Source organism: Meriones unguiculatus, chromosome 10 (genome assembly GCF_030254825.1).
Source record: "Meriones unguiculatus strain TT.TT164.6M chromosome 10, Bangor_MerUng_6.1, whole genome shotgun sequence".
NCBI classification, from domain to species: Eukaryota; Metazoa; Chordata; class Mammalia; order Rodentia; family Muridae; genus Meriones; species Meriones unguiculatus.
The window spans coordinates 60,097,306-60,119,481 of record NC_083358.1 but is presented as its reverse complement, the minus strand read 5'-3'; the positions used below and the strand labels follow the sequence as shown (position 1 = coordinate 60,119,481).

At 39.8% G+C, this 22,176-nt stretch overlaps 1 protein-coding gene and 1 pseudogene across 1 annotated transcript; one reads left to right on the top strand and one right to left on the bottom strand.

Moving 5' to 3' along the window:
* Positions 1-98: 98 nt before the first annotated feature.
* Rpf1 (ribosome production factor 1 homolog) lies at positions 99-14,679 on the bottom strand. The gene is made up of 9 exons (XM_021627044.2): positions 14,423-14,679; positions 13,121-13,177; positions 10,063-10,143; positions 6,549-6,644; positions 5,862-6,015; positions 1,844-1,926; positions 1,147-1,328; positions 886-1,012; positions 99-333 (listed from the first exon to the last, which is right to left on the bottom strand). Exons 1-9 carry the CDS (start codon positions 14,648-14,650, stop codon positions 292-294), a joined length of 1,050 nt encoding a protein of 349 aa, XP_021482719.1. The 5' UTR covers positions 14,651-14,679; the 3' UTR covers positions 99-291.
* Positions 14,680-17,499: 2,820 nt separating this feature from the next.
* LOC110540244 (transgelin-like) lies at positions 17,500-19,290 on the top strand (annotated as a pseudogene).
* Positions 19,291-22,176: the final 2,886 nt, after the last annotated feature.

Sequence of the window (22,176 nt, the reverse complement as noted above, 5' to 3'; positions counted from 1 at the left end):
CAATACTTTCTCTAGCCTACAAATTCTTTGGGGGTACAGATTAGAAAGTTGCTTTGAATCTCCATTCCAATGAAATTATTCACAACCAATTTGAAGCCTTTCAGACCCTTACCAAAATCACATTCATTTATTTTTACTATATGGAGCAGAACATCACAGCAGTCGATCATTTGTTCAAATATAAGATTTATAAAATCAATAAATTCCACATTGAAAAGGGTGTTTTGTTAAATTACCAAGTTTTTCAAGACAGGCTTGTCCAGGAAAATTCAATAGTACTCTTGTAGTACTTTATAAATGGAATTTTCTTCGACTAGTATCCATTTCCCGTGGCTGAAAATGAAAGGGAGGAAAAGACAATGAAGAACAACTTAGGTAAGGTAATAAAAACTGGCTTCTTAACCGTGCGGAAACACTCTGGGTGCATCTAATGTAAACATGCTGGGAGTTTCTGTTCCATGCCTGTGTATAGTTTTAAAGTAAAAAATAGGAAGGATGTCCTGCTGCTAACTAGGCAGAGATAGTGGAGAAGAATGTTTTTCAGGTGTTCTCACTTAAGATGCTTTCCTAATGTTCTTGAGAATGACAGTGGTTCTCAAATACCAAAGCAGAATCACTAACAGGCCTAAGAGACTGCTAAGCCAACTCCCATGAAGCTGACTAGTGCAGCAGGTCTGGGCCCGAGAGTTTTCCATCCATATGATACTATTAGTCCCATTTACAAATGACTGTTCTTTGTGCTACTTCCATTAAATCCAGGTTAATCAGCAGGCCAGGATACCATATCACATTGGTACTTTCTAGATCATGGGATAAGAAACTCACTCATACATCCTAACATGTAAGTAACAATATAAAGTGGGCTTTGGAACAATAAGCACATACCTTATGGATCCATTCATATTCTCCGTATTTAGAATCAAAGGTTCCCTTCTGAAGAGATCGTAATTTTAAGGTAAAACGTGGTCCAAGTTCCTGAATTCCCACTTTCTTTTCACTCTTGAATATGTATCTTCAGAGACAAAGGTTAAACAGTCAGGCTCATTCAACTTTCTGTGGCAAAGCTTAAAGGACTTGTTATATCAGAATACAAGTTCACACTGAATGTACTACATGACTAACAAAAAGTCCAAGTTACTGTCTCACCTGTGAAACCTGAAGAAGATGTAATCCCGCTGATTATGGAACGTGGCAACCTGCCTTCCGAGGAACTGAGGATTATGAGGAAAGAGAGAAGCAAACATACGTCCAATAGAATGACCGAGCCGTGTTGTAAAGTTATTCAGAATTATCTCCGGTACATGTTCTGTGGGGTCTTTGCCTCGTCTCTGGAAGAATTAAAAAAAAAAAAAAAAAAAAGATGCTCAATAAAGATAATTAGAAAATTCATATAATTTTGGGGTTTGGAACTTAAATTGTCTCTCAGTCATCTATTGGCACAGGATCTCACATAGCTCAGACTGGCTTGGAGCTTTAGTTCAGACTTCCCTAAAACTTAGTGACCCTTCTGCTTCAGTCCTTGATATACTGGGATTACAATCAGGAAACAATAATCCTGGCTTTAAAAAACTTTCTAAAATGACAAACATCTAACAGGTGGCTTATCAAATCCAGAAATATATATGTAATATTTTAATATGCATTGAATATACCTCAAAATACTGTAAAATCAACATTTCATGGTAATGAGTACTGCTGTTACCAAATTTTTTTACTGCTTCACAAAATATCTTAGTAGACAATCTGATGTCATCAGAAGATCAATTAACTAAACTCAAATAGATCTTTAAGAATCTACTGATAACCTGAGATCAATATTGGTCAAACAGTATATAAGACTCACCTTAATTTCTTTACGAAGACGAACACTACTCATTTTAAAATGGGCAGTTGGACCATTTGGCAAATGACTCAAAATAAGTCCATCTGTTTATAAATGTTAAGAAATGCCAAACTGTAACTTAAGTCTGAAACTGAATAAACAAGTTGTTTTCTGTGTATTCAAGGGCACCTAAAATCTACAAATGAGTGGACAGATGTATTTTTTGTTCTGGATTAACCAAACTTAAGTCAAAACACATCAAACCTTTCAAGAAAATATGTATTAATCTAGAATAGTCTTACCTTTTGTTTGTTTTTTGCTTTTACAATTAAATAGCATTACTCTTAATAGGATATCCTGGGCTTTCAAAGTAAAAGAACAAAACCAAATCTTTCCATGGCCACTACTCAAGAAGGAAAAAGGATGAGTTCAGTGCAGCTAGTATGTAAGTTTATGTCCACTTGTATGTTTTTGTATGATTAGGACACGATAGAGTATCATCCAACAGAACCACACATTCCTGTTACACTGAAGTCAAAGTGACCACTATTTTTTAAGAGAGAGGCTCTCAGGATTAATGAGAAATTAAAATCAATAACTCACTAGCATATAATCAGTCTATCATGAACAGAATTATGCTAGATACTATAAACTACAAATTAAATATACGAGATCTATGAGCAAGGACAGTAGGCAAAAGCCTAGAGTCCTCGCTGCAAAGTTTTATGGCACAAAGAATAATCTTTACTTTTCAATTAATAAGTTATGGCTGGTGTCCAATTATATCATAAGCAGGCAGAACTGTGGTTGACCAAGGGCTTTCAGTTAATAATGCTTTTAGTTTAAGGTGGGGGGATATGAGAGGGGAAGCTGGTATTGATAACCCAGCCCAGCAGTCCAGATTCTGAAGAGAGGATCAAGGCCTATGCCTGGGCACTTTGACTCAATTTCAAAGTTAAAAAGTACATAAAAGGATGGGGGATAGAGTTTACTGCTGCCTTGACTTTGCCCCTTTGTTTGTTGTCTTTACTAATTAAAGAAGTGACTCTCAACCTTCGTAATGCTGTGACCCTTTAATACAGTTCCTCATGTTGAGGTGACCCCTCCCCAACCATGAAGTTATTTTCATTGGTACTTCATAACTGTAATTTTGCTGTTATGAATCATAATGTAAATTACTGTTTCCCAATGGTCTTAGACAATCTCTGTGAAAGGTGCATCAACCCCCAAGGTGTCACAACTCACAGGTTGAGAACTGCTGAACTAAAGGCACGCGAAAGGAGCTGCAATACACCCAATTCTAAAAAAAAAACCATCAACCTTACATATGTGGTTGTAGTTATTTTTCTATTGCCTTCAAGACAACCTTGGAATGCAGTGGTCTGAATGAGAAATGGCACCCATAGGCTCATATATTTGAATTGTTTGGTTTGCAGTTGGTAGACTGTTTAGGAAGGATGTGGAGGTGTGGCTTTGAAGATGGTTTGTCACTGGGGTGGACTCTGATGTTTCAAAACCCTCATCAGCACCCCCCATTCTATCTCTCCGCACTTCCCTCTCTCCTATTTGTGGATAATATGTAAGCGCTCATCACTAACGCTCTAGTGCCATATCTGCCTTCTGGCTGCTATGTTTCCTGCCACGATAGTCGTGGACTCACTCTCTGAAACTGTAAGCTGTCCCCCAATTAAATGCTTTCTTTTATAAAATAACCATGGTGTCGTTATAGTAGGAAAGTGAGACTATGCCCTAACCAAAACCATTTCACATCTATGTGCACATAATATGAGATTTACAAAACAGTACTGCCACCATTAGTTCTCAACTTTTCACTCATCCACCAGGTATTACTGTTCTCATTTAACATTTCCACTTCTACAACCACTTCTTTCTTAGTTGACATTTTCCACCTGTATCATTAAAATAAGGTTTCAGTTGGTACTTTTTACTTCTGTGTATATTTTCTAATACTGATGGTACTCAAGCCTGGATTTAGCCCTTGGTTCTCTAATTTCCTACCATTCTGTTATCATTGACTCATGTTCAGAATAAAGACATTAGTTTAACAGAATAATGTAGTGGCAAATTATGTTTCTTATATCCAACTTTCCCAAATGTTTCCTGACTTAAAGCCCTCATGCAATCTTATATACAACATATATTTTTGCCCTAGTTATTTCAAATACTTGCAGTATTTTGCTTCTCCATTAAGGACTGCTTCCAATCCCACCTTTTCATTTAGTTAGAATTAACGTACCATAATGCTCATCACTTAGAATAGCAGTTATGAGTCATGAAAATATGGCCTCCCAGCTTCTATTAACCCTGGTATTAGAACTGTTTTTTTTTTTTTTTGTTGTTGTTGTTTTAAATAAGTATTAGTGTCTACTACACAACAGGCTAAAAGTAAACATTGAGTTCTTCTATTTAAAGATTCACTACAGGTTCAACTTTATGAAGTATAGCCAAGAATGTCTCTGACTGCATGGACACTCACAAAACCAGGAAAATTTTGAAGAGTGGTAGTTCTAAAATAATTTTCTCCCATCTTTGTAAAGGCTCGAATTCTATCTCGAACATTCCTATTAAATCATGGCTTATATCAAAAGCAAAATATCCCAAATTCTTAAGTTCCCAAATACTGTTTGCTTTTTTTTAGGGGGGGAGGTATATAAGTTTTAATGTTAAACTAACAAAAATCATGCAAAACAGTCAGTGTGCCTGTTTCAATAATGAAAAAAAGAGGCTGAAAACTGGTCCCACAATGTGATTATTCGGTAAAACAAAATGAATGTTTCAGAGAAAAAGACTGACTTAGTCTTGACAATGCAAGCTTTCTGAAAGCTAGAAATGGTGTCATTTGTGTACCTATAGGAAATACTAAAGCAAAGAGAAAACATTATTAAGTTGATTAATGCTTGTTGCAGTATTGGCAGCCTTACGATGATAACTTCAAAGCTAAAATCAAAACAGACCTTGCCATTTTATTTGGGAAAGCAGTTATAAAGGCAGCAATCACTTTAAAAATAGTTCTTTTCTAAAATAATCAGGCATACAAAAACTACAATGATCTAGTCAAACTTAATTATAATCTAGCCAACAAATGCCCCATTAAAAAGCTAGTTTGGTCTATTTTGGTTTCTGGAAAACTAATACATACAAACAAAATAATACACTTAAGTTATATTAAAAATAATGAATGCTGTAAAAAATGGATTAAAAAAAGTGTATTAAAACACCAAGTGTTCACTGATATAAAAAGAATGTGTTGTCCTGTGGCCGAACAGAAAGTCCTATTGCTATTTTTATAAATTCTTTATTAATCTGACTCACCCAATTGGTCATCTCCTAGATACTGAAATTATAGGCACTATTCAAGAAATAACAGCAACTACACAAAGAAATCTAGATGTATTTCAGATTCTTTCAACTCAAGAGAAATACCTTGGGGTCAATGGCATTTATCTCAGATGTGAGATCCCAGAAAAAGCTTCTTTGTTACTAGCAACCAAAACACCACCAACCCACATAAGGCCTAAGCCTAAGTCCCACCTCAGAACAATGAAAAGATGTGCTTTCGGACAGCCTGAGGTGAAGCTATACCAAATATGTGTGTCAACTGGGCCAGCACTTTCACATCTCTTCCTTAACAAATGACTATTCCTTTTCCTCATTCATCACCCCTTCCCAATCAGACCTTGCTCAAGCTTCCTGTGTAGTCCTCCTGCCCCATGTCCCTGGAACAGTGCTCTGTAGTTGACAGAACTATCTGCCTGAATTCACTGTGGTAAGTTGACAGTTATGTTTGCATCCTTTACTAAACATTACAGCAGTGTTTTAGCTGTAATACTTGTCTGATAAAAGTTTTTGTGAATAAAAACCTTATGGCATCTTGGCTAGAAATACCATGTTATGGAAAAACGTGCATTCTTTGCAAGTGATAAGAGGCCTTTTTCTGTTTCTTTTTTTTCCAGTTATGCTTAAAAACAGGTGAGGAAAGGGACAGGAAAGTTTCCTTAATAACAAACCGAAAGGATACTTGGTGTTTTACGATCTTCATTAATGACGATCAGGTCTGTGAAATCTCTTGCAATGCACTGTGGGATAATTTTTTTCAGAGCCAGTCCTCGTCTGTAATAAACATGTGAATCTGGTATGACTGTTGAGAGCTGCTCACAGAGGCGCACTGTTCTCTGTAAGAAGAGAAGAAAAATTACCAAAAAAGGAATATGGATATACTTATAAGGACAGGAATAATGACAAGTCTAAGACAATGTTACCAAATTGAGCATGACTGGGGAAGAATGAAAGCAGAGCCAAGTCTCGTGTATTAAAGGCCAATCATCCTAAAGCACAGGTTTTCAACAAGGGGTAGTGCTACTTCATGGAGCCAGAGACATGGCAGCTTCTGGAGAGAGTTTGTGCCTAGGACTGGGGCAGGGGTGTGGGGTTGCTGCTTGTTTATAATGAACAGAGGCTAAGGATGTGACTAAACATCCCATACTGGGCAGGACAGCACCTCATAACAAGGACTTAGCCAGCAATGGTGTTAACAGTGTCAAGGGTGCAAAACCATCCTGAAGAAGTGTGCTCAGTGAACCTACATTATCATCAGTTATTTCTGTTTGGCTCACAGTCACTATCAAAGGCAATGAACTATTTCACTTTTCTGAAGGGAGCATTCTAAATATAAGAATTCATGGATGACACTAATCACTGTGTTTACCCCATGAGGTCTATCGCAGGTGGTGATGAGAATCTTAGGAGATGTCTGTCTGTTGAAGTAAGACGCAAATTCATCTGTAGCTTCATCATAAGCCACCTAGGAAGAGAGGAGAGATCATTTTGCATCAAACAGTTCACTTAACCGGGATTTTAAAGCATCACTTAATGATTGTTAGCTGACAGGCACTGGAGGAGCTCACGTGAAGAAGCTGATTCCCTTCTGCATAATTCATGTATAAACTGGGTAGTTATCAAGAATTTCAGGGCACAAACTAAGATGTACTGTATTCTTAACTAAGATTTACTGTATTCTTGTAAAATGCCTACAGAACTGGGCAAGAGCATCAGTCCTGACCAATGCTACTCTCCAGCCTCATTTTGTTGGTGGGGGAAACCAGCAGTACCAGCTTCTAGGATGGGTTGGCAGTCTAGAGCAGAAGAAGGCAAGAATCAGAATTGGTAGGAGAAAGGTAGATAACATAGAGCTTTGCCAAACCAGGGTTGCAGACTACATTAGGGTAGGTATGGAGCAGCCAGAATATAAAAGCTGTGCTCTGAAGTTCAAGCTGCACGTGTACTTGAGGTATGCCACCACTAACCCACAGGTGGCACTAACTTCTCACAAGCTGAGGGAGACCTGGGAACCCACTGACTGTGAAAGGCAGGGACACAGACAAGAACTGAAGGCCTTCCTCAACACACCCACAGCTCAGATGGAGAAACACACTTGTTCAAAGGACTCCAGGTGTTCAGCAGTACCTGCCTAATCACCGACGGATACAGGCATGTAATAAAAATGGGCACTCAGTAGCAGGACAAGCTAAAGTCACCACAACAAGAACTGAGCAGATATTGTGCCATGCAGAAGAGAATGACCTGACACTCTGAAGTCTAAGTAAGCTACAGAAACAAAACAGTCCTTAAAAACTAAAATACAGGGCTGGAGAGATGGCTCAGAGGTTAAAAGCACTGACTGTTCCTCCAGAGGTCCTGCGTTCAATTCCCAGCAACCATATGGTCCAGGCTCACAACTGTCTATAATGTGGTCTGGTGCCCTCTTCTGGCATGCAGGTACAACACTGTATACATAATAAATAAATAAATATTAAAAACAAACAACAACAAAAAAAAAAACCAACTAAAATACAGCTGAGCACAGTCGCTCATGTCTATAATCCCAGGGAGGCTGAGGCAGGCAGACTGCCATGAGCTTGAAGCTAGGCTGGGCTACATAGGGAGGTCCTGTCAAATAAACAAATCCACAGTAAGTTAAATAACTTACAATCTAGAACTACAACACTGTGTTGTCTAAGCCTAACTTTCAGCCAAAGCCTGATAGAAAAGGAAGTATGATATATAATCGGAGAAAATAATTAGCAGATAATTGACTGGGCTGACACGTGAACTGAAAAACAATGGACGCCAACATAAACCATCCTAGAAATGCAGCAAGGATAGGGAACAACTGCAGCATAATGTCAAACATTTCAACAGTGTGGAAAGGGCGTCTCTTAAGGACAGAATACAAAGGCAGAAAAAGGATTTGAAGAAACCATGGCTAGAAAGATGAACTTGGTGAAGATACTATCACTAATCTCAGACGCTCAGCAAATCCCAAGTGGAATATAAAGACAACATAATAAGCACAGTAGAGTCAAGCTGTTAAGATCACAAGAAAACTTAAAGAGACAAGGCAGAGAAGCAGAAATAATGATGCAGAATATGATCAAAGTACTAAAAGAAAAAAACTTTAAACTCTCACGCTATCTTTGAAAGTGAAAGCAAAATACAAGTATTTTCAGTAAACAGCCCTGAGATAATGAGCAGCTATTAGATATGCTATAAAAACAAAAAGGAAATCCTGTAAACTGAACGAAAATGACACTAGATGGTAAGACAGACCTAGAGGACCTAGGAAACAGGTGCTAAAATGGTAAAGCTGTTTGTATGTAGATTCGACTATATGGACAGACAGTCTAGTTTCTTTGAACAGCGTCAGATGAATTCTAGTAACTGCAACACCAGGTCATTCACAGACAAGTGAATGACCAACAGCACACTAAAAATGGAGGAAGTTAATGTATGTCAACAGTTTAGCAGAACTATGCAGCTTTGCAGCAGTCGTAATGATTAAAGTTATGTGTGTGGCCTTTGGCTTGTTTCCTTCCAGGGCTGAGAATTAAGCTCCTAGCCCAATGCATGTTATAATTCTAGAGGAACTACTACAAGACTACCATAGTCTAAACATCAAGAGGAATTAAAATAGCATACTAAAAACACAAGAACAGAGAGAAATACAGAGAGGGGAGAAAGACAGATGAAGATAAAAAGTCTAGCTATGTTATTAACGGACAAAAACCCCTGATTTAAGTAACAGTGAAAGTAGCTCATTTTCAAACTTGTGGGATTTACCAAGAGGGATACTCAAAGAGAACTTTGTTGCTCATAGTAAATATATATGTATGTATGTATGTATATATATATATATATATATATATATAAAATGAACAAATCTGTAAAATTAAAATAGAGAAGTAGAAGGAAACAAGAGGGAGACAGAAACACAAATGTCATTAGAAAAGATCAAAGAAAAACCAAAAAGAACACAAAATATCGAAGTCTGGTAAAAACCTCATGAGAAGAAAGTGTTAGAATAAACTACGGGTTTTCTTAGAATAGAATGCAGGTCCAGCTCCTCTTACTGCATGATGACTATCTGCAAGATAATTAGGGTGAAGTTTTAATTTTTAAAAAAGAACAATTAGGAGCCATTACTATAGTTTCACCCATGAGTTCAAATAAGTAACAATTTAAGCAAGTATTAACAATCCAAAACAATGTACAATGGAACATGATAACCAGAATAGTTTACCCCAAGAATGCAAGATACTTATTTTTAACATTAGAAAACCCATAGGTGCATAAAGGTAACATGTTGAACACACACATGAGCATCTCAATACTTTCTTTCAAATCAGGAACAAGCCTTTTCTATTTACTCAACATTACATCGGAAGTCCCATCAGCACAAAAGTTAAAAAATAAAGCAAGAGATAAATCTGTCATTGGAGCAATAAATATCTAAAATTTAAAATGAAGCCAATATTTGGATAAACTATTAGAAGCCAGTTTAGGTACAGCTATGTCTAGAGGACCACTACCCCACAAAACTACTGTATCATTACAAACCAGCAAACAAAGCAAGCTTCAGAGATGCATGTGCTCGAAGGGACAGCCACAGGACAGGAACAGCTCTAACAAGACTTACGTGTGCAACGATTCAAATTTTACTAACATATTTTCAGTATTTAAGAAAGATATAAGTGAAGTAACATATGCAGGTCCCTGGACTAGCATTACCTGGTGATATTTCAAATGTTCTAGAAGGGAGGGAACCAAAGAGAGGGAAAAAGAATAAAAAGGGAAGTGAGAAGGGTAAATCCTGCTCTTACAACCATCCTGATGGTGAACAGCTAGATACCAAGGGTGACCTTCAGGTTTATTTCTGACATTACCTCTTCATCATTGGGGTCTACTGTGGTTTCATCGTAGACTCGTTGATTGTCAATGGTCTTGGGTACAGGCTTTGGTGGAGCCTAAGAAAGATGGAAAGCACCAAGTGTTAGAAGCATTTTATATTTACCACTTCACATTACTGTTGGGAAGCAAAAACATCTTCAAATAATCTCAAAATAACCCGTCCTTATTTCAAACCACAACTACTGTTGCAAAATCCTAGAGACAAAATGGAGCATTAATGCTCTCTTAAAAATCTAAAGCAACATATACATGGTAAATATATAATGCAACAACTTAAAAATGGGCAGAAGTAGCAGAAATCACAAAAATTATCCATATCTAAAATAATATCTAACAGCAAAAAGGAAATTAACAGAATGAAAAAAAAATCAGTCAGGTGCAAATGCAAGTGACTATTTCTATCCTTGCTAAAATCTATTCAGAAATATGAAAAACGTCTATCCAGTGACCTAGGAATTCTGTTTGTGGGAATTTACAGTAAGAAAGAAAAGGTCTGTGGGGGTCACTCACAATGGACGGAAACATCAACAGAGCAAATGTCCCACAGCAGGGTAACTGCTAGCACACGACTAGGCACTGTAGAACTACCACACAGCTTCGCTCAAGAAATGGGATCACCAAACTAAGGAGCACAACAGAATTAAGAGAACACATGGATGTTATGCACTGACATGAAGGAAATATGATAAGACTATTTAGGATGGTGGGTGTGTATGTGTTTCAGCTGTGCAATTTGTGGAGTTGGCTTTCTCTTACCACCATGTGGGTTCCAGGGATTAAACTCAGACTGCCAAGTGCCTCTACCTTACTGAAGTATCTTGCTGGTCCTTACGTAATTTTTAAAGATAATTTCTAGGAAATCACCTGTCAGGCAAAAGCTAATTTTTGTTATGTTTAGGCAGGGTGCTGTGTACACCAGTTGAAAGCCTATTAAGCTGTGCCTCCAACCTTGGCCAGTAAGGATGTTAAGGTTTGCTTATTTAGCTGATTATAGGAGTTTCAGAGAGACTAATATTACATGATGTATTAGAATTCTGAAGGTCAATAGCCTAATATTGATGGTTTTAGAGGATTTAAACTAATACTAGTTAGACTTTTATGAAAAAGTAGTATGATTACTCTGTGTATAGTCTGAATATTTTGCCTTTCTCAAGAATCCTTATTGCTTGTTGCTTATATAAGATGAAAGTGGGGAGAACCATATGCTTTAAAATCCTTATAAGACACCTACAGATACCTGACTTTTGATAAAGAAGCCAAAACCATACAATGAAAAAAAAAGACAGCATCTTCAACAAATGGTGCTGGTCTAACTGGATCTCTACATGTAGAAAAATGCAAATAGATCCATAAGTATCACCCTGCACAAAACTAAAGTTGAAGTGGATCAAAGATCTCAACATAAAACCAGACACACTAAATCTGTTAGAAGAAAAAGTGGGGAAGAGCTAGAACTCATTAGCACAGGAGACAACTTCCTGACCAGAACACCAACAGCATAGACTCTAAGATCAACAATAAACAAATAGAACCTCATGAAACTGAAAAGCTTCTGTAAAGCAAAAGACACTGTCATCAGAACAAAAATGACAGCCTACAGACTGGGAAAGGATCTTCACCAACCCTACATCTGACAGAGGGCTAATATCCAGAATATATAAAGAACTCAAGAAGTTAAAAAGCAACAAATCAAGCAATCCAATTAAAAAATGTGGAACAGAGCTGAACAGAGAATTCTCTATAGAGGAGTATCAAATGGCAGAGAAACACTTAAAGAAATGCTCAAAGTCCTTCCTCATGAGGGAAATGCAAATCAAAATGACCTTGAGATTTCACCTTACACCCAACAGAATGGCTAAGATAAAAAACTCAGGAAGTTAAGCAAGAAGGAGGACCCTGGATAAGGTGATCAATCCCCATTCAGAAAGGCAAATGGGATGGACATCAGAGGAGGGAGAAAACAGGAAACAGGACAGGAGCCAACCACAAAGGGCCTCTGAAAGACTCTACCCAGCAGTGTATCAAAGCAGATGCTGAGGCTCATAGCCAAACTTTGGGCAGAGTACAGGGAATCTTAAGAAAGAAGGGGGAGATAGTAAGACCTAGAGGGGACAGGAGCTCCACAAGGAAAGCAACAGAACCAAAAACCTGTGCACAGGTGTCTTTTCTGATACTGATACTCCAAACAAGGGCAATGCACGGAAATAACTTAGAATTCCCGCACAGATGTAGCCCATGGCAGCTTAGTGTCCAAGTGGGTTTCCTAGTAAGGTAAGAGGGACTGTCTGAGACACAAACTCGGTGGCTAGTTCTTTGATCACCTCCCCCTGAGGAGGGGAGCAGTCTTGCCAGGCCACTGAGGAAAACAATGAAGCCAGTCCTGATGAGACCTGATAGGCTAGGGTCAGATGGAAGGGGAGGAGGACCTCCCCTATCAGTGGACTTGGGGAGGGGCATGGGAGGAGATGAGGGAGGGAAGGCAGAATTGGGAGGGAATGATCGAGAGGGCTATAGCTGGGATACAAAGTGAATAAACTGTAATTAATAAAAAAATAAATTAATTTTAAAAATCACAAAAAATAAAATAAAATCCTTACAAGATAATTAAAAAAAAAAGCACGTGTAAAATTTTTTAAAAATAAAGTTTAGTTAGTTGTGCAACAAGGCAGGGATTTTTAGTAATTCTTTCAGCTTTAAGTCACAAGAGTTAAACCCTCAAGCCTAAAGTAGGAAGTCCCCCAGTCTGAAAGCCAGGGAGCACTTTATCTGCCTCCTGAACATCAACATTACTGTGCTTTGAACACAACATACTACATAAGGTATAGTAAAGAAGAAATTCAAACAACTTCATATGAACAATCTACTTCAAAAACAGACAATGGGCTTTCACCAATCTGCTAAGTTGAGTACAGTGTAGAAAGCGATTTGTTCCATTATTTTCATACATCTGAAATGTTTTAGAAAAAAACCAACACAGTATCCAGAAAACACTACTTAACATGAGACAAATCACATGGCTAAAACCTTACGTACTTTATCACCAAGAGCTTCTCTCTCTTTTTTCAGTTTTTTCTTAGCCGCCAACTTTTCCTAATGGGATAAAAACAAACAATTTTGAGAAACTAGCAGTTATTTTACAAACTCATACTGAAACTACAAATCAGTTCTCAGACCACTATGATAAATTATTATAATGTTTTAAAGTAAGAACACAACTTTTTTAAAGGTCTGCTTAGGTAGCACAGGCTTGCTTCTAACTGACCATCCTCCTGGCCCAGCTTCCTCAGTGTTTAGATTACAGGTGCACCCTACCACCCCCAACCAGACACAGGCTAATCAATAAGATGTATTTAACAAAGTGCTTGCTTTGTCAAATCAACGTAAGGCTGAGCATTTAAACTTTGAGTAGCTTTAGGTTTTATTATAAAGCCACCAATTAGTTAAACGTATTATTAACATGTATTTTTCCCCTAGTGGACGCATCCGAAACATCATGGTTATAATAATTAAACTTCCTAGAAAGCACTAAAAATAAACAGAAATTGGACATGAGTTTTCAGGAGATTTCCAGTAAGATCACCATTAGTTATTCTTATATTTTGTAACCAAAACAAGCTTTGAAGACCAATAGGAAGTTACAAACATGGTTGTTCTTTAGTATACATACACCAGTATCTCCTGATCTCCAGACAAAATGTTTGACACACTCTGTGGTGCCTTCTGATCCTCAATAAGGCTTCTAGGACATTCCTCCCTCATACTTGTAAACCATAGGTAAACAAGTCCATCGTATGAACTCCCTTAGCAACCTAGCACTTACAAAAAGACTCAGTTAAGGTCCTCCAGTAGGAAAAACGCAAATAAAAATTAAAAGAACATCGTGTTTGTTTCTATGTATGCAGTAATAAGGATTTTTCTTTTTCAAACTTAGACACAAATGAGCCTTTACGGTCTTGGTCTAGTTTGTGTTTACTCCAGAACTGTGTCTGCACAAGGCGTTAGAGAGCAAACGCAGTTCTTACAGACACTTCACAGTACTATCTTCAGTCATAGTTCCTGAGTCAGAGGCCGAGTTTGGGATCTGGAGTTTACACTTCGAAATTCACCAACCCTGGGCAGGCGGGGCAAGACAAGGCGAGGCGCCCTGCGCCCTCTGGCTCATTTTTTCTGGGACCATCGGCTTCCCGAAGAAGTGCAACTCAAGGAGCAGGCAAGGACCGGATCCCCCAAGCCAGGATCGTCCCGCAAAAGGCTGACGGTAGAGAGCCCGGCGCAGAGCGAGGGCCGGTACCGCGCACGCAGCCTGGCCCCGCGCGCCCCCAGCCCCGCGCGCACCTTCCGCTGCTGCTGTTTCCACCGCGTGAACATCAAGTGTCGTCGCTGTTTGTTCTTAATCTCCGAGATACTGAAGCCCGGAGGGAAGGCAGCCGCTTTCGGGGGTCGCACCCCGCTCTCCGCCGCCCCATCGCTCGCGACCGCAGCCTCTTGAGGCTCTTCATCGGCGGCTTTCCTCTTGAAACCTCGCTTGCCGCCACCGCTACTCTTCTCCCCGGCGGTCGCCATGTTGTCGAACCTGTACGGAAACGGAAATGCTTTCCGTCTTTGACCGGGGTCACACGGTTTTACTTCCGGGGGCACGAAAGTCTTGCTTGAACAAGTGTGTTTCCTTATGCTTTAGGTACTTAAGAAGGTACCAGAATTCAGGCTTTGCCCCGAAGTGTACGAACGGAGAGAAGAGTTCTGAGTGTCGATCCTTGTGTTTAGTTACAACTTGCTGCAAAGAAACATAGAATGGCTAACATGTTGTGTGGTGAGCTTTAAAGTAGTTGTGACATAAAAAACTGAACAAGGGAAAAGATGAAAAGAGAATAAAGGAGCCTCGCAACTTCAGATGCACTTTCAGAATGTGTTTCTACCACTGTTCTGAGACTTTAAGGAAGTAAAGATGTTTACGCAGTAATCCTTCAAAAAGCCTTTAATCTGAGACAAGCTGATAATTTAAGAGTTACCCAGGCAATGGAAACAGCTAGCTCCGTGGCACCTCAGTGACAGAAAATTTGTCCACTAGTTCAACACCAGACACAACAGAATTCAGATTTAAGAATTAGGAGAGATAGGAAAGAGGCACGTGGGGGGGGGGGGGGAGCGGCTCTTGAGCAACTGAACAGATCCTGTGAGGGTTTTGTAAAGATTCTGTGTTTTATGTAAGATGCAGATTTCTTGATTGTATTTTTGAGGGGGACGGTGATCTGGCATTTTGTGTTATTTTTGAGGTACTACAGCCCAAACTTAAGGTCTTGTGGATACTAAGTGATCCTCCAAAGCTGGATTTACAGCCTCCTTGATTTACACACACACACACAAAAAACAGCAGTCATAATAATTAATTAAAAATGAAACTGAGGGGAAATGAGTGGAATGAGAAATCATAGTAAATTGAGCAAAGGTCGTGTTTTTCGCACAAAAACATAGCTCTTACCTCAAAGAGAAAAAGGTAATTTATTCTAGAGCCAAATATGATTGGCCATGGCCTGGAAAAACAGGTTTACGTCTCTCCAAATACCATTTTTGCAACGTGGAAGCAGGTTCCTAAAGCTTTTTTTTTTTTCAATATAGTAACATAACAAAAAGTAATAATTAAAAGACATTTCCCGACTACATTGATGGAGACACTAAGTAGGCAGTTAGAGCAGAGTGAGAGATTTCAGCAGCAGCTTTCCAATTACCATGGAGCTGAAAACAATCCTATTGGCTAGTGGTATAGCTATTGTTAAGCTGTAGCAGAACATAATTCATGTTTGTGGTAATGCTGGTATAAACCCCCCATGGTGACAGTCATTTAAAATTCCAACATTACGACGTTTATTCATTGATGATGCTAACAAATTCTATTACCAGCAGCTGTAATGCTGCTGGTTTATGTTATTTGCTGCCCTACACTTTCAAAGTATACTCCCATTTCCATTTTTGTTTCTATAAAACAGTGCACCATATTACATCTGTAAGAGCTCTTATGTATTCCATGCTTTTTCATATCTCTTGATCAAATCAAAGGATCATGCCAAATGATTGCCATATGCCATCAACATTTATTTAAGTCCACACTATGTTGTTTGTACAGTGATAAAATTGTCTAGTAAAAAAACATTTCACAAAATATATCTCCTTTACTAAATAATCCATGATATTTGGAAATCATTGTTAAGAATGTATTTTCTATAAAATTTAACCCTTACATTGTGATCAGATCAGCCAGGCAAGAGAGCTGGTTATTTTAAATGTAATAAAACAGTCATTTATTCTCAGGTGTTCTGTCTCAGAATACTCTTTAAAAGTTATTGAAAATGTTTCCCAAACTTTTGTTTATGTGGCTATATCTGCCACAATAAGCAAAAACTTAAATTAGGGCTTGTAAAAGTATATTTTATTTGCCTGATGTAATTGTCATCTTGGAAGCTTACTGCCTCCATCTGCTAACATAGGTCTAGTCCTGGAAGCTTTTTGCCTCTGTACAAGGTAATGTAGGCCTAGAGTTTTTTCATTCTCTGAGACTTATTGCTGAATAAAGCTCACCCTTTCTAGTTTGTTCTGAACTCTGGCTGGCTGGCTAAACTCAGCTATTCTGGCTCAAACTTCTCTCCAAGCTGACTCATTCAATCTGGCTTCTCTCAGCTTCTGACTGAATTGCTCTGCTTGGCCTCAAACTAACTCTAGCAAAATGTTCTAATCTTCTGGCTCCTTCTCATTTTCTGGCTTGTTCTGTCTTCACCTGTGTTTAGCTTGTTCTCTCTACAGCCTGTATTACTGTCCTGGTAAAACCACCTCCTCTCTCTCTCTCTCTCCCTCTGTGCTGTTCTCTCTTAAGCCACTGCTCTTTCCTCTCTGTTCTAGTGAGAGTTGGGAATATCCTATTCTGTGAAATCTGATTCATCACTTTGTCTGCCTCTCAATTAGACATTACTTTCAAACATGGCTTATCTTACCTTCATTGTTAAGGATTAAAGGTGTGTGCTAAGGGCATGTCTGCATTCCAGACAGATCACACAGACCTAGACAGCCTTTGGATGTGATCTGAGCAGCCACATTGCTGGATTAAAATTCTGCTACAAGGGCTTATAAAGCTTGTATATACTTAAGTATACAGCAATAAAAACTATTGCTTAACAACTTACATACTTTATTAAAATGGGTATATTTTGTAGAACAAGAACAATTGCAAGGAATTATTTTATGGACTTTTAGCTGGATTAATAATCATTTTTTGCATAAAATCTTTACTGATTAGAAATCTTTGTAGAAATATATGAAGAAAATCTGGCCTTAATTATGCAGTTAGTTGACATCTATCCCAGCCCAGATACTGACAGTACTCTTCTTCAGCCCACGAATGACCAAGCCCTCTCTGCCTCAACATGGGTCTATCCCATGTATGGTACATGCAGTCCAAAATTGAGAAAAAGTATGATGAGGAGTCAGAGCAGCGACTAGTAGAGTGGATTGTAATGCAGTGTGGCCCTGGTGCTGGCAGCCTAGATCCTGGGCACCTGGGCTTCCAGGTGTGGCTGAAGAATGGCGTGATTCTGAGCAAGATGCTCCTGAGGGACCCAAACCAGTGAAGGTGCCTGAGGACTCGCCTTTTTATGGTCTTCAAGCAGATGAAGTAAGTAGCTCAATCTGTGAAGGCAGCAGAAGACTATGGAGTCACCAAGACCGACATGTTCCAGACTGTTGACCTCTTCGAAGGCAAAGATCCGGCAGCAGTGCAGAGGACTCCAAAGGCTTTGGGCAGTTTGTCCATGACCAAGAATAATAGAGACTGTTGGCTATTTTCAAGCAGCGGGGAAAACCTTCCCTCCCGTGGACTCCCTTTGTAAACTTGCCATACTTTGCTGGCAAGTGTCCAGGCCCCTGCCTGAGGAGCTCCAGCAGCCAGGCTGGGATGCACCAAGTTTTGCCTTTGGGCTTCCTGTAGATCTTTCCAGGGTGTCCTGTCTTCAGCTCCTCAGCTCTCCTGAGAGCAACCTGTTGTTTTTGTTGGCCTGCCTTGCGGTACTAGGACGAAAGGGTGTCCCGGAAAACCCACAGCTCTGAGACTGCAAATCTGAGTTACATCACTAAATGTGGGCATCACTAAATGTCTCTGCTCCAGCTTTACACCTCCCTGTGGGCCCTGAAAGGGCTGTCTTTATCTTCAGGCTGTGCTGCTGGCCTCTCTATACCTCAGGACTCCAGAGTGGCTGGGGCTAAATCTCCACAGCCCAGAGACCAGAGATCAGACACCTGGAGAATCTGAGAAGCTGAAGCCACGGAGAAAGCAGGAACACCTGAAGCCTCAATTATGGCTGCTGCTCACAGGGAACTGAGGAGGAGGGAGGCTTATCTGATAGGAACTACCTTCTCTGTGGCAACAATGTATAAACTAGCCATTCCTCCGATAGAGGGAGCTATACAGATATGGACCAGGACTAGGAATCTAGCCCATAAATCCATAGTTTAGTTAAGGAACTTTGTTTTGTTTAGCTTAGAATTCAAGTCTATGTAAACCCCTTGAGGTATGAGTCAATAGACCCCTCCCCCACACCTCTAACTGTCATAATGGTAGTTCGAGCCTCTGTCACAAAGGTCATCTCCAGTCTCTCAGTGGGACCCCTCCCAGATTATGCTCAAGTCTGAGCACAACCCCACCACTCCCTAAGCTTCCAGCCACTACTAGTTTCTTCCCTCCTCTCCTGGATTTGTCTCTCCAACTTTAAGAGATTTGCTTCCTGGTGTGACTCTGTCATCGGAAGAAGCCGAGAAGCTCAGAAGAGAAGAAACAAAAAAGCAGGGATGAGGCTCCTGAGCTCCTCACCTCAGCTGGTTTTGGGGAAACCCTCCCTTGGAATCTGCAGTGCCTTTGTTGAGGAGTCTTCCTCTCAGATATATGTGGTTCCTGGACTCCCATGTCTCACCTTTCCCTTCCCTTGGGACACTATCCCTCCTAAGAGCTTTGGGGCTCCCAGGCTTCAGAGTTGTGAGTTTCCTGGACACCTTCCCATCAGAACAGGAAGCTCAACAGACACTAACGTAGAGATCCTAACTGGTTTATGAAGAAAGCCCAGGAGCATAAGAGGGAGTTCACAGAGAGTCAACTTCAGGAGGGGGAACTTCAAATGGGCAGCAACAGATGGGCTTCACAGGCTGGCATGACAGACGATAGATGATCCTGGCAGAGTGTCAGAAGGGAAAGGCCAGCCCTGAGCTACAGCGTCCCACTTAGCCTGCCTCACCCATGCCTCTGTAGGTTCAAAGCTGCCAGAGCAGCTTTGAGGTGTCACTGGGCAAAGATGGCGCACATAAGCAGCTCCCAACCGCAGCCCAGCTTCTTACCCCAGAACAGCCACTGCCCTGGCCCATTCCCAGCTGTAAGTGCCGCCCCCCCCCCCCCCCGCGTCTTTCCCATCCTGAAGTAAGCAGGAGAGGGTGGGGGCAGCCTGCACGTAGGCCAGACCACTGTCTTTGGTAGCAAATGCCCTTTAAGGAGACCCAATCCAGCCTCCCCATCTTTTCCTTGAATATTTTTTGAGTTGAAATTTTAGAAAAGGAAAAAATAATACATGTCTATCTTTTCTCAAAAAAAAAAAAATCATGCAGCTAGTTGAGGGATTTTTCGGACAATTATTGCTTTTTGGCACTACATCAAAATTTGATAGGTGGCAAGCTTCTAAAAGGTTACTTGCCATAACAGCTGGACATGGTGGAGCACAACTTTAATCCCAGAAATTGGGAGGGAGAGACAGGTGGGTCTCTCTCTGTGAGTTCAAGGCCAGCCTGGTCTATACAGTGAGTTCCAAGCCAGCCAGGTCTATATAGTGAGTTCCAGGTCAGACAATGCTACATAGTGAGACCCTGTCTCAAAAAAAAAAAAAAGGAAATTTCCATAGATCATATCACTGAGCTTTTAATATTGTTATATACATTAAAATGTATTTATCATATTTTGAATGGACCTTTCACCCATGTGTGTCTTTGTAACAATATGCATTTATTGGTCATTTGGAAGATAGTGGTTCGCTGTGCCTTTCAAAAGTTGATACATTTAATTATACCATTTTTTGATTACACATACACATGCAGAAGCACATACACACATGCAGATCAATGGGTCAAAGTTACTGAAGCTGAAACTACTGTGAATTTCAATCTCTGTCCTATTCCTGATTGCTAATTCTTTAAAACGAATTTTACTAGTTGTATGAGAGGTTTTGGACAACCTAGTTTGATCATATTCAGGCCCTTCAACTTTTCCCAGCCCACCTTCCTTTTCTATCCACCTATCATTTTACCAAACTTTGAAAGATGTGGTTTTAAAAGTTACTGCATTTCAACCTAGTTATCTTCTTTAACTCTTCCCAAGTCCCTAATTCCTTTTCAAATTCATGACTTCATGACTTCTTTAATTATTACACCACACACACAGACACCTGTGTCCATTTAGTATTTCTTGTAATTACAATAAGCATATAGGAAATTCTCAAAAAAAAAAAAAAAAAAGAAGAGAAAAGAATCAGCAAGGTACTGAAAGTCTTCAAGCCCACAGTGGCATCAAAGTTCCACTCAAAAAGGGCTGTCCTTGGCTGTATGTCACTAAGGGCAATACCCTCTGTGAGACCCGAGGGTTAAAACAGGGCTTTGGGGAATTGAGAGTCATGAACATTGGGGCCTCTAATTGATGAAAACTTCCCTAAAAATATGGCTTACTTTCTATTGCTGCCATTAATTAAACATCAAGAACAATCCTAACATACAGTGCTAGTATAAAATGGGAGTTCAGTATGAAGCAATGTCAAAGCGCTTTTAGGGGCTTCTTCAATGGTGCAAGCCACACCCCACTGTATGGCTAAGCATAACTGGAACCAAAGTTTATACTGTTTGTTGCTCTGACTAACATCTTTTTCTTTCCTGGCTAATTAAAGGAAAGAAATTTTCTCATAGCTTCTAGTATCATCATCATCAATCAGATTATTATTATTATTATTAATTTTATTATTTTTGAGACAGGGTTTCTCTGTGTAGCCTTGGCTGTGTAGGCCAGGCTGGCCTCAAGCTCACAGAGATCAACCTCTCTCTGCCTGAGTGCTAGGATTACAGACGTGTCCCACAGGGCCAACCTTCTATTTCTTATCCTTCAGGCAGCCAGTTAACATTTGCACATTTTTCTGAGAATCCTTTTTCATTCCCTTGGCAAACAGATGACTTAGAGATAAAGCCAGCTTTTTACCTCTTCTACTATAACAGGGATGATAACATAGACTATAATGTTGCCTTGGTTTCACAAACATTGAAAGAAAGTTCAGCTTCATTGGGGGAGGAAAATGAAAGGAAGTCTTTCTTGTAATTACAGTCACAGAGAGCCAATGGGGGCGGTGGTTGGGAGAGAGAAGGGTAAAGATGAAGGATCAGCCTAAGAAAGTGACTGTGTATAGCTAGAATTGCATACCCACAAGCTCTGCCGTAGGATTTCAGGTGCATGCTGGGATGACTGGCTTTTGCATGGTTACCAGGGATGGAACTCAGGTCTTCATGATTGCATGGCAAAAACCTCCCCAGCTAAACCACTATCCCAGCTGATTCCTCCTCAATTTATTAAAAGCCTAGCTTAAGTCCCAAAATTTTACTGGACTTATTATGTGGGCTGTTTTATTTGCTTGTTTGTTTGTTTTGAAGAACATGGTTGAGAAAGAGTCTCATGTGGCCCCAGGCTGGTCTTAGGACACCTAAGGATGGCTTTAAACTTTTGATCCTTTTATTTCTACCTTCCAAGGACCAGGATGACAGGCATGTGCTGTAATGTCTAGTTATCATTAGTTTAAAATACTATTTTGCTGTCAAAAAACCCCAATGTTTGTTGATGTTTAAGTGACTATATTGTCTCAAGCTAAGACCGGATGATAGATGCATTGTGGGGAACTGATATGATTAGTTTTGTCCCAACTTTATCCCTGCTCAGAACTGGAAGGAGAGAGTTACTAGATCTCCTATCTGATGAGTCAGCAACATACAAATCTGAGGCCCCCTGACTGTATCCACACGTTCCTCCCGGCCCGGGA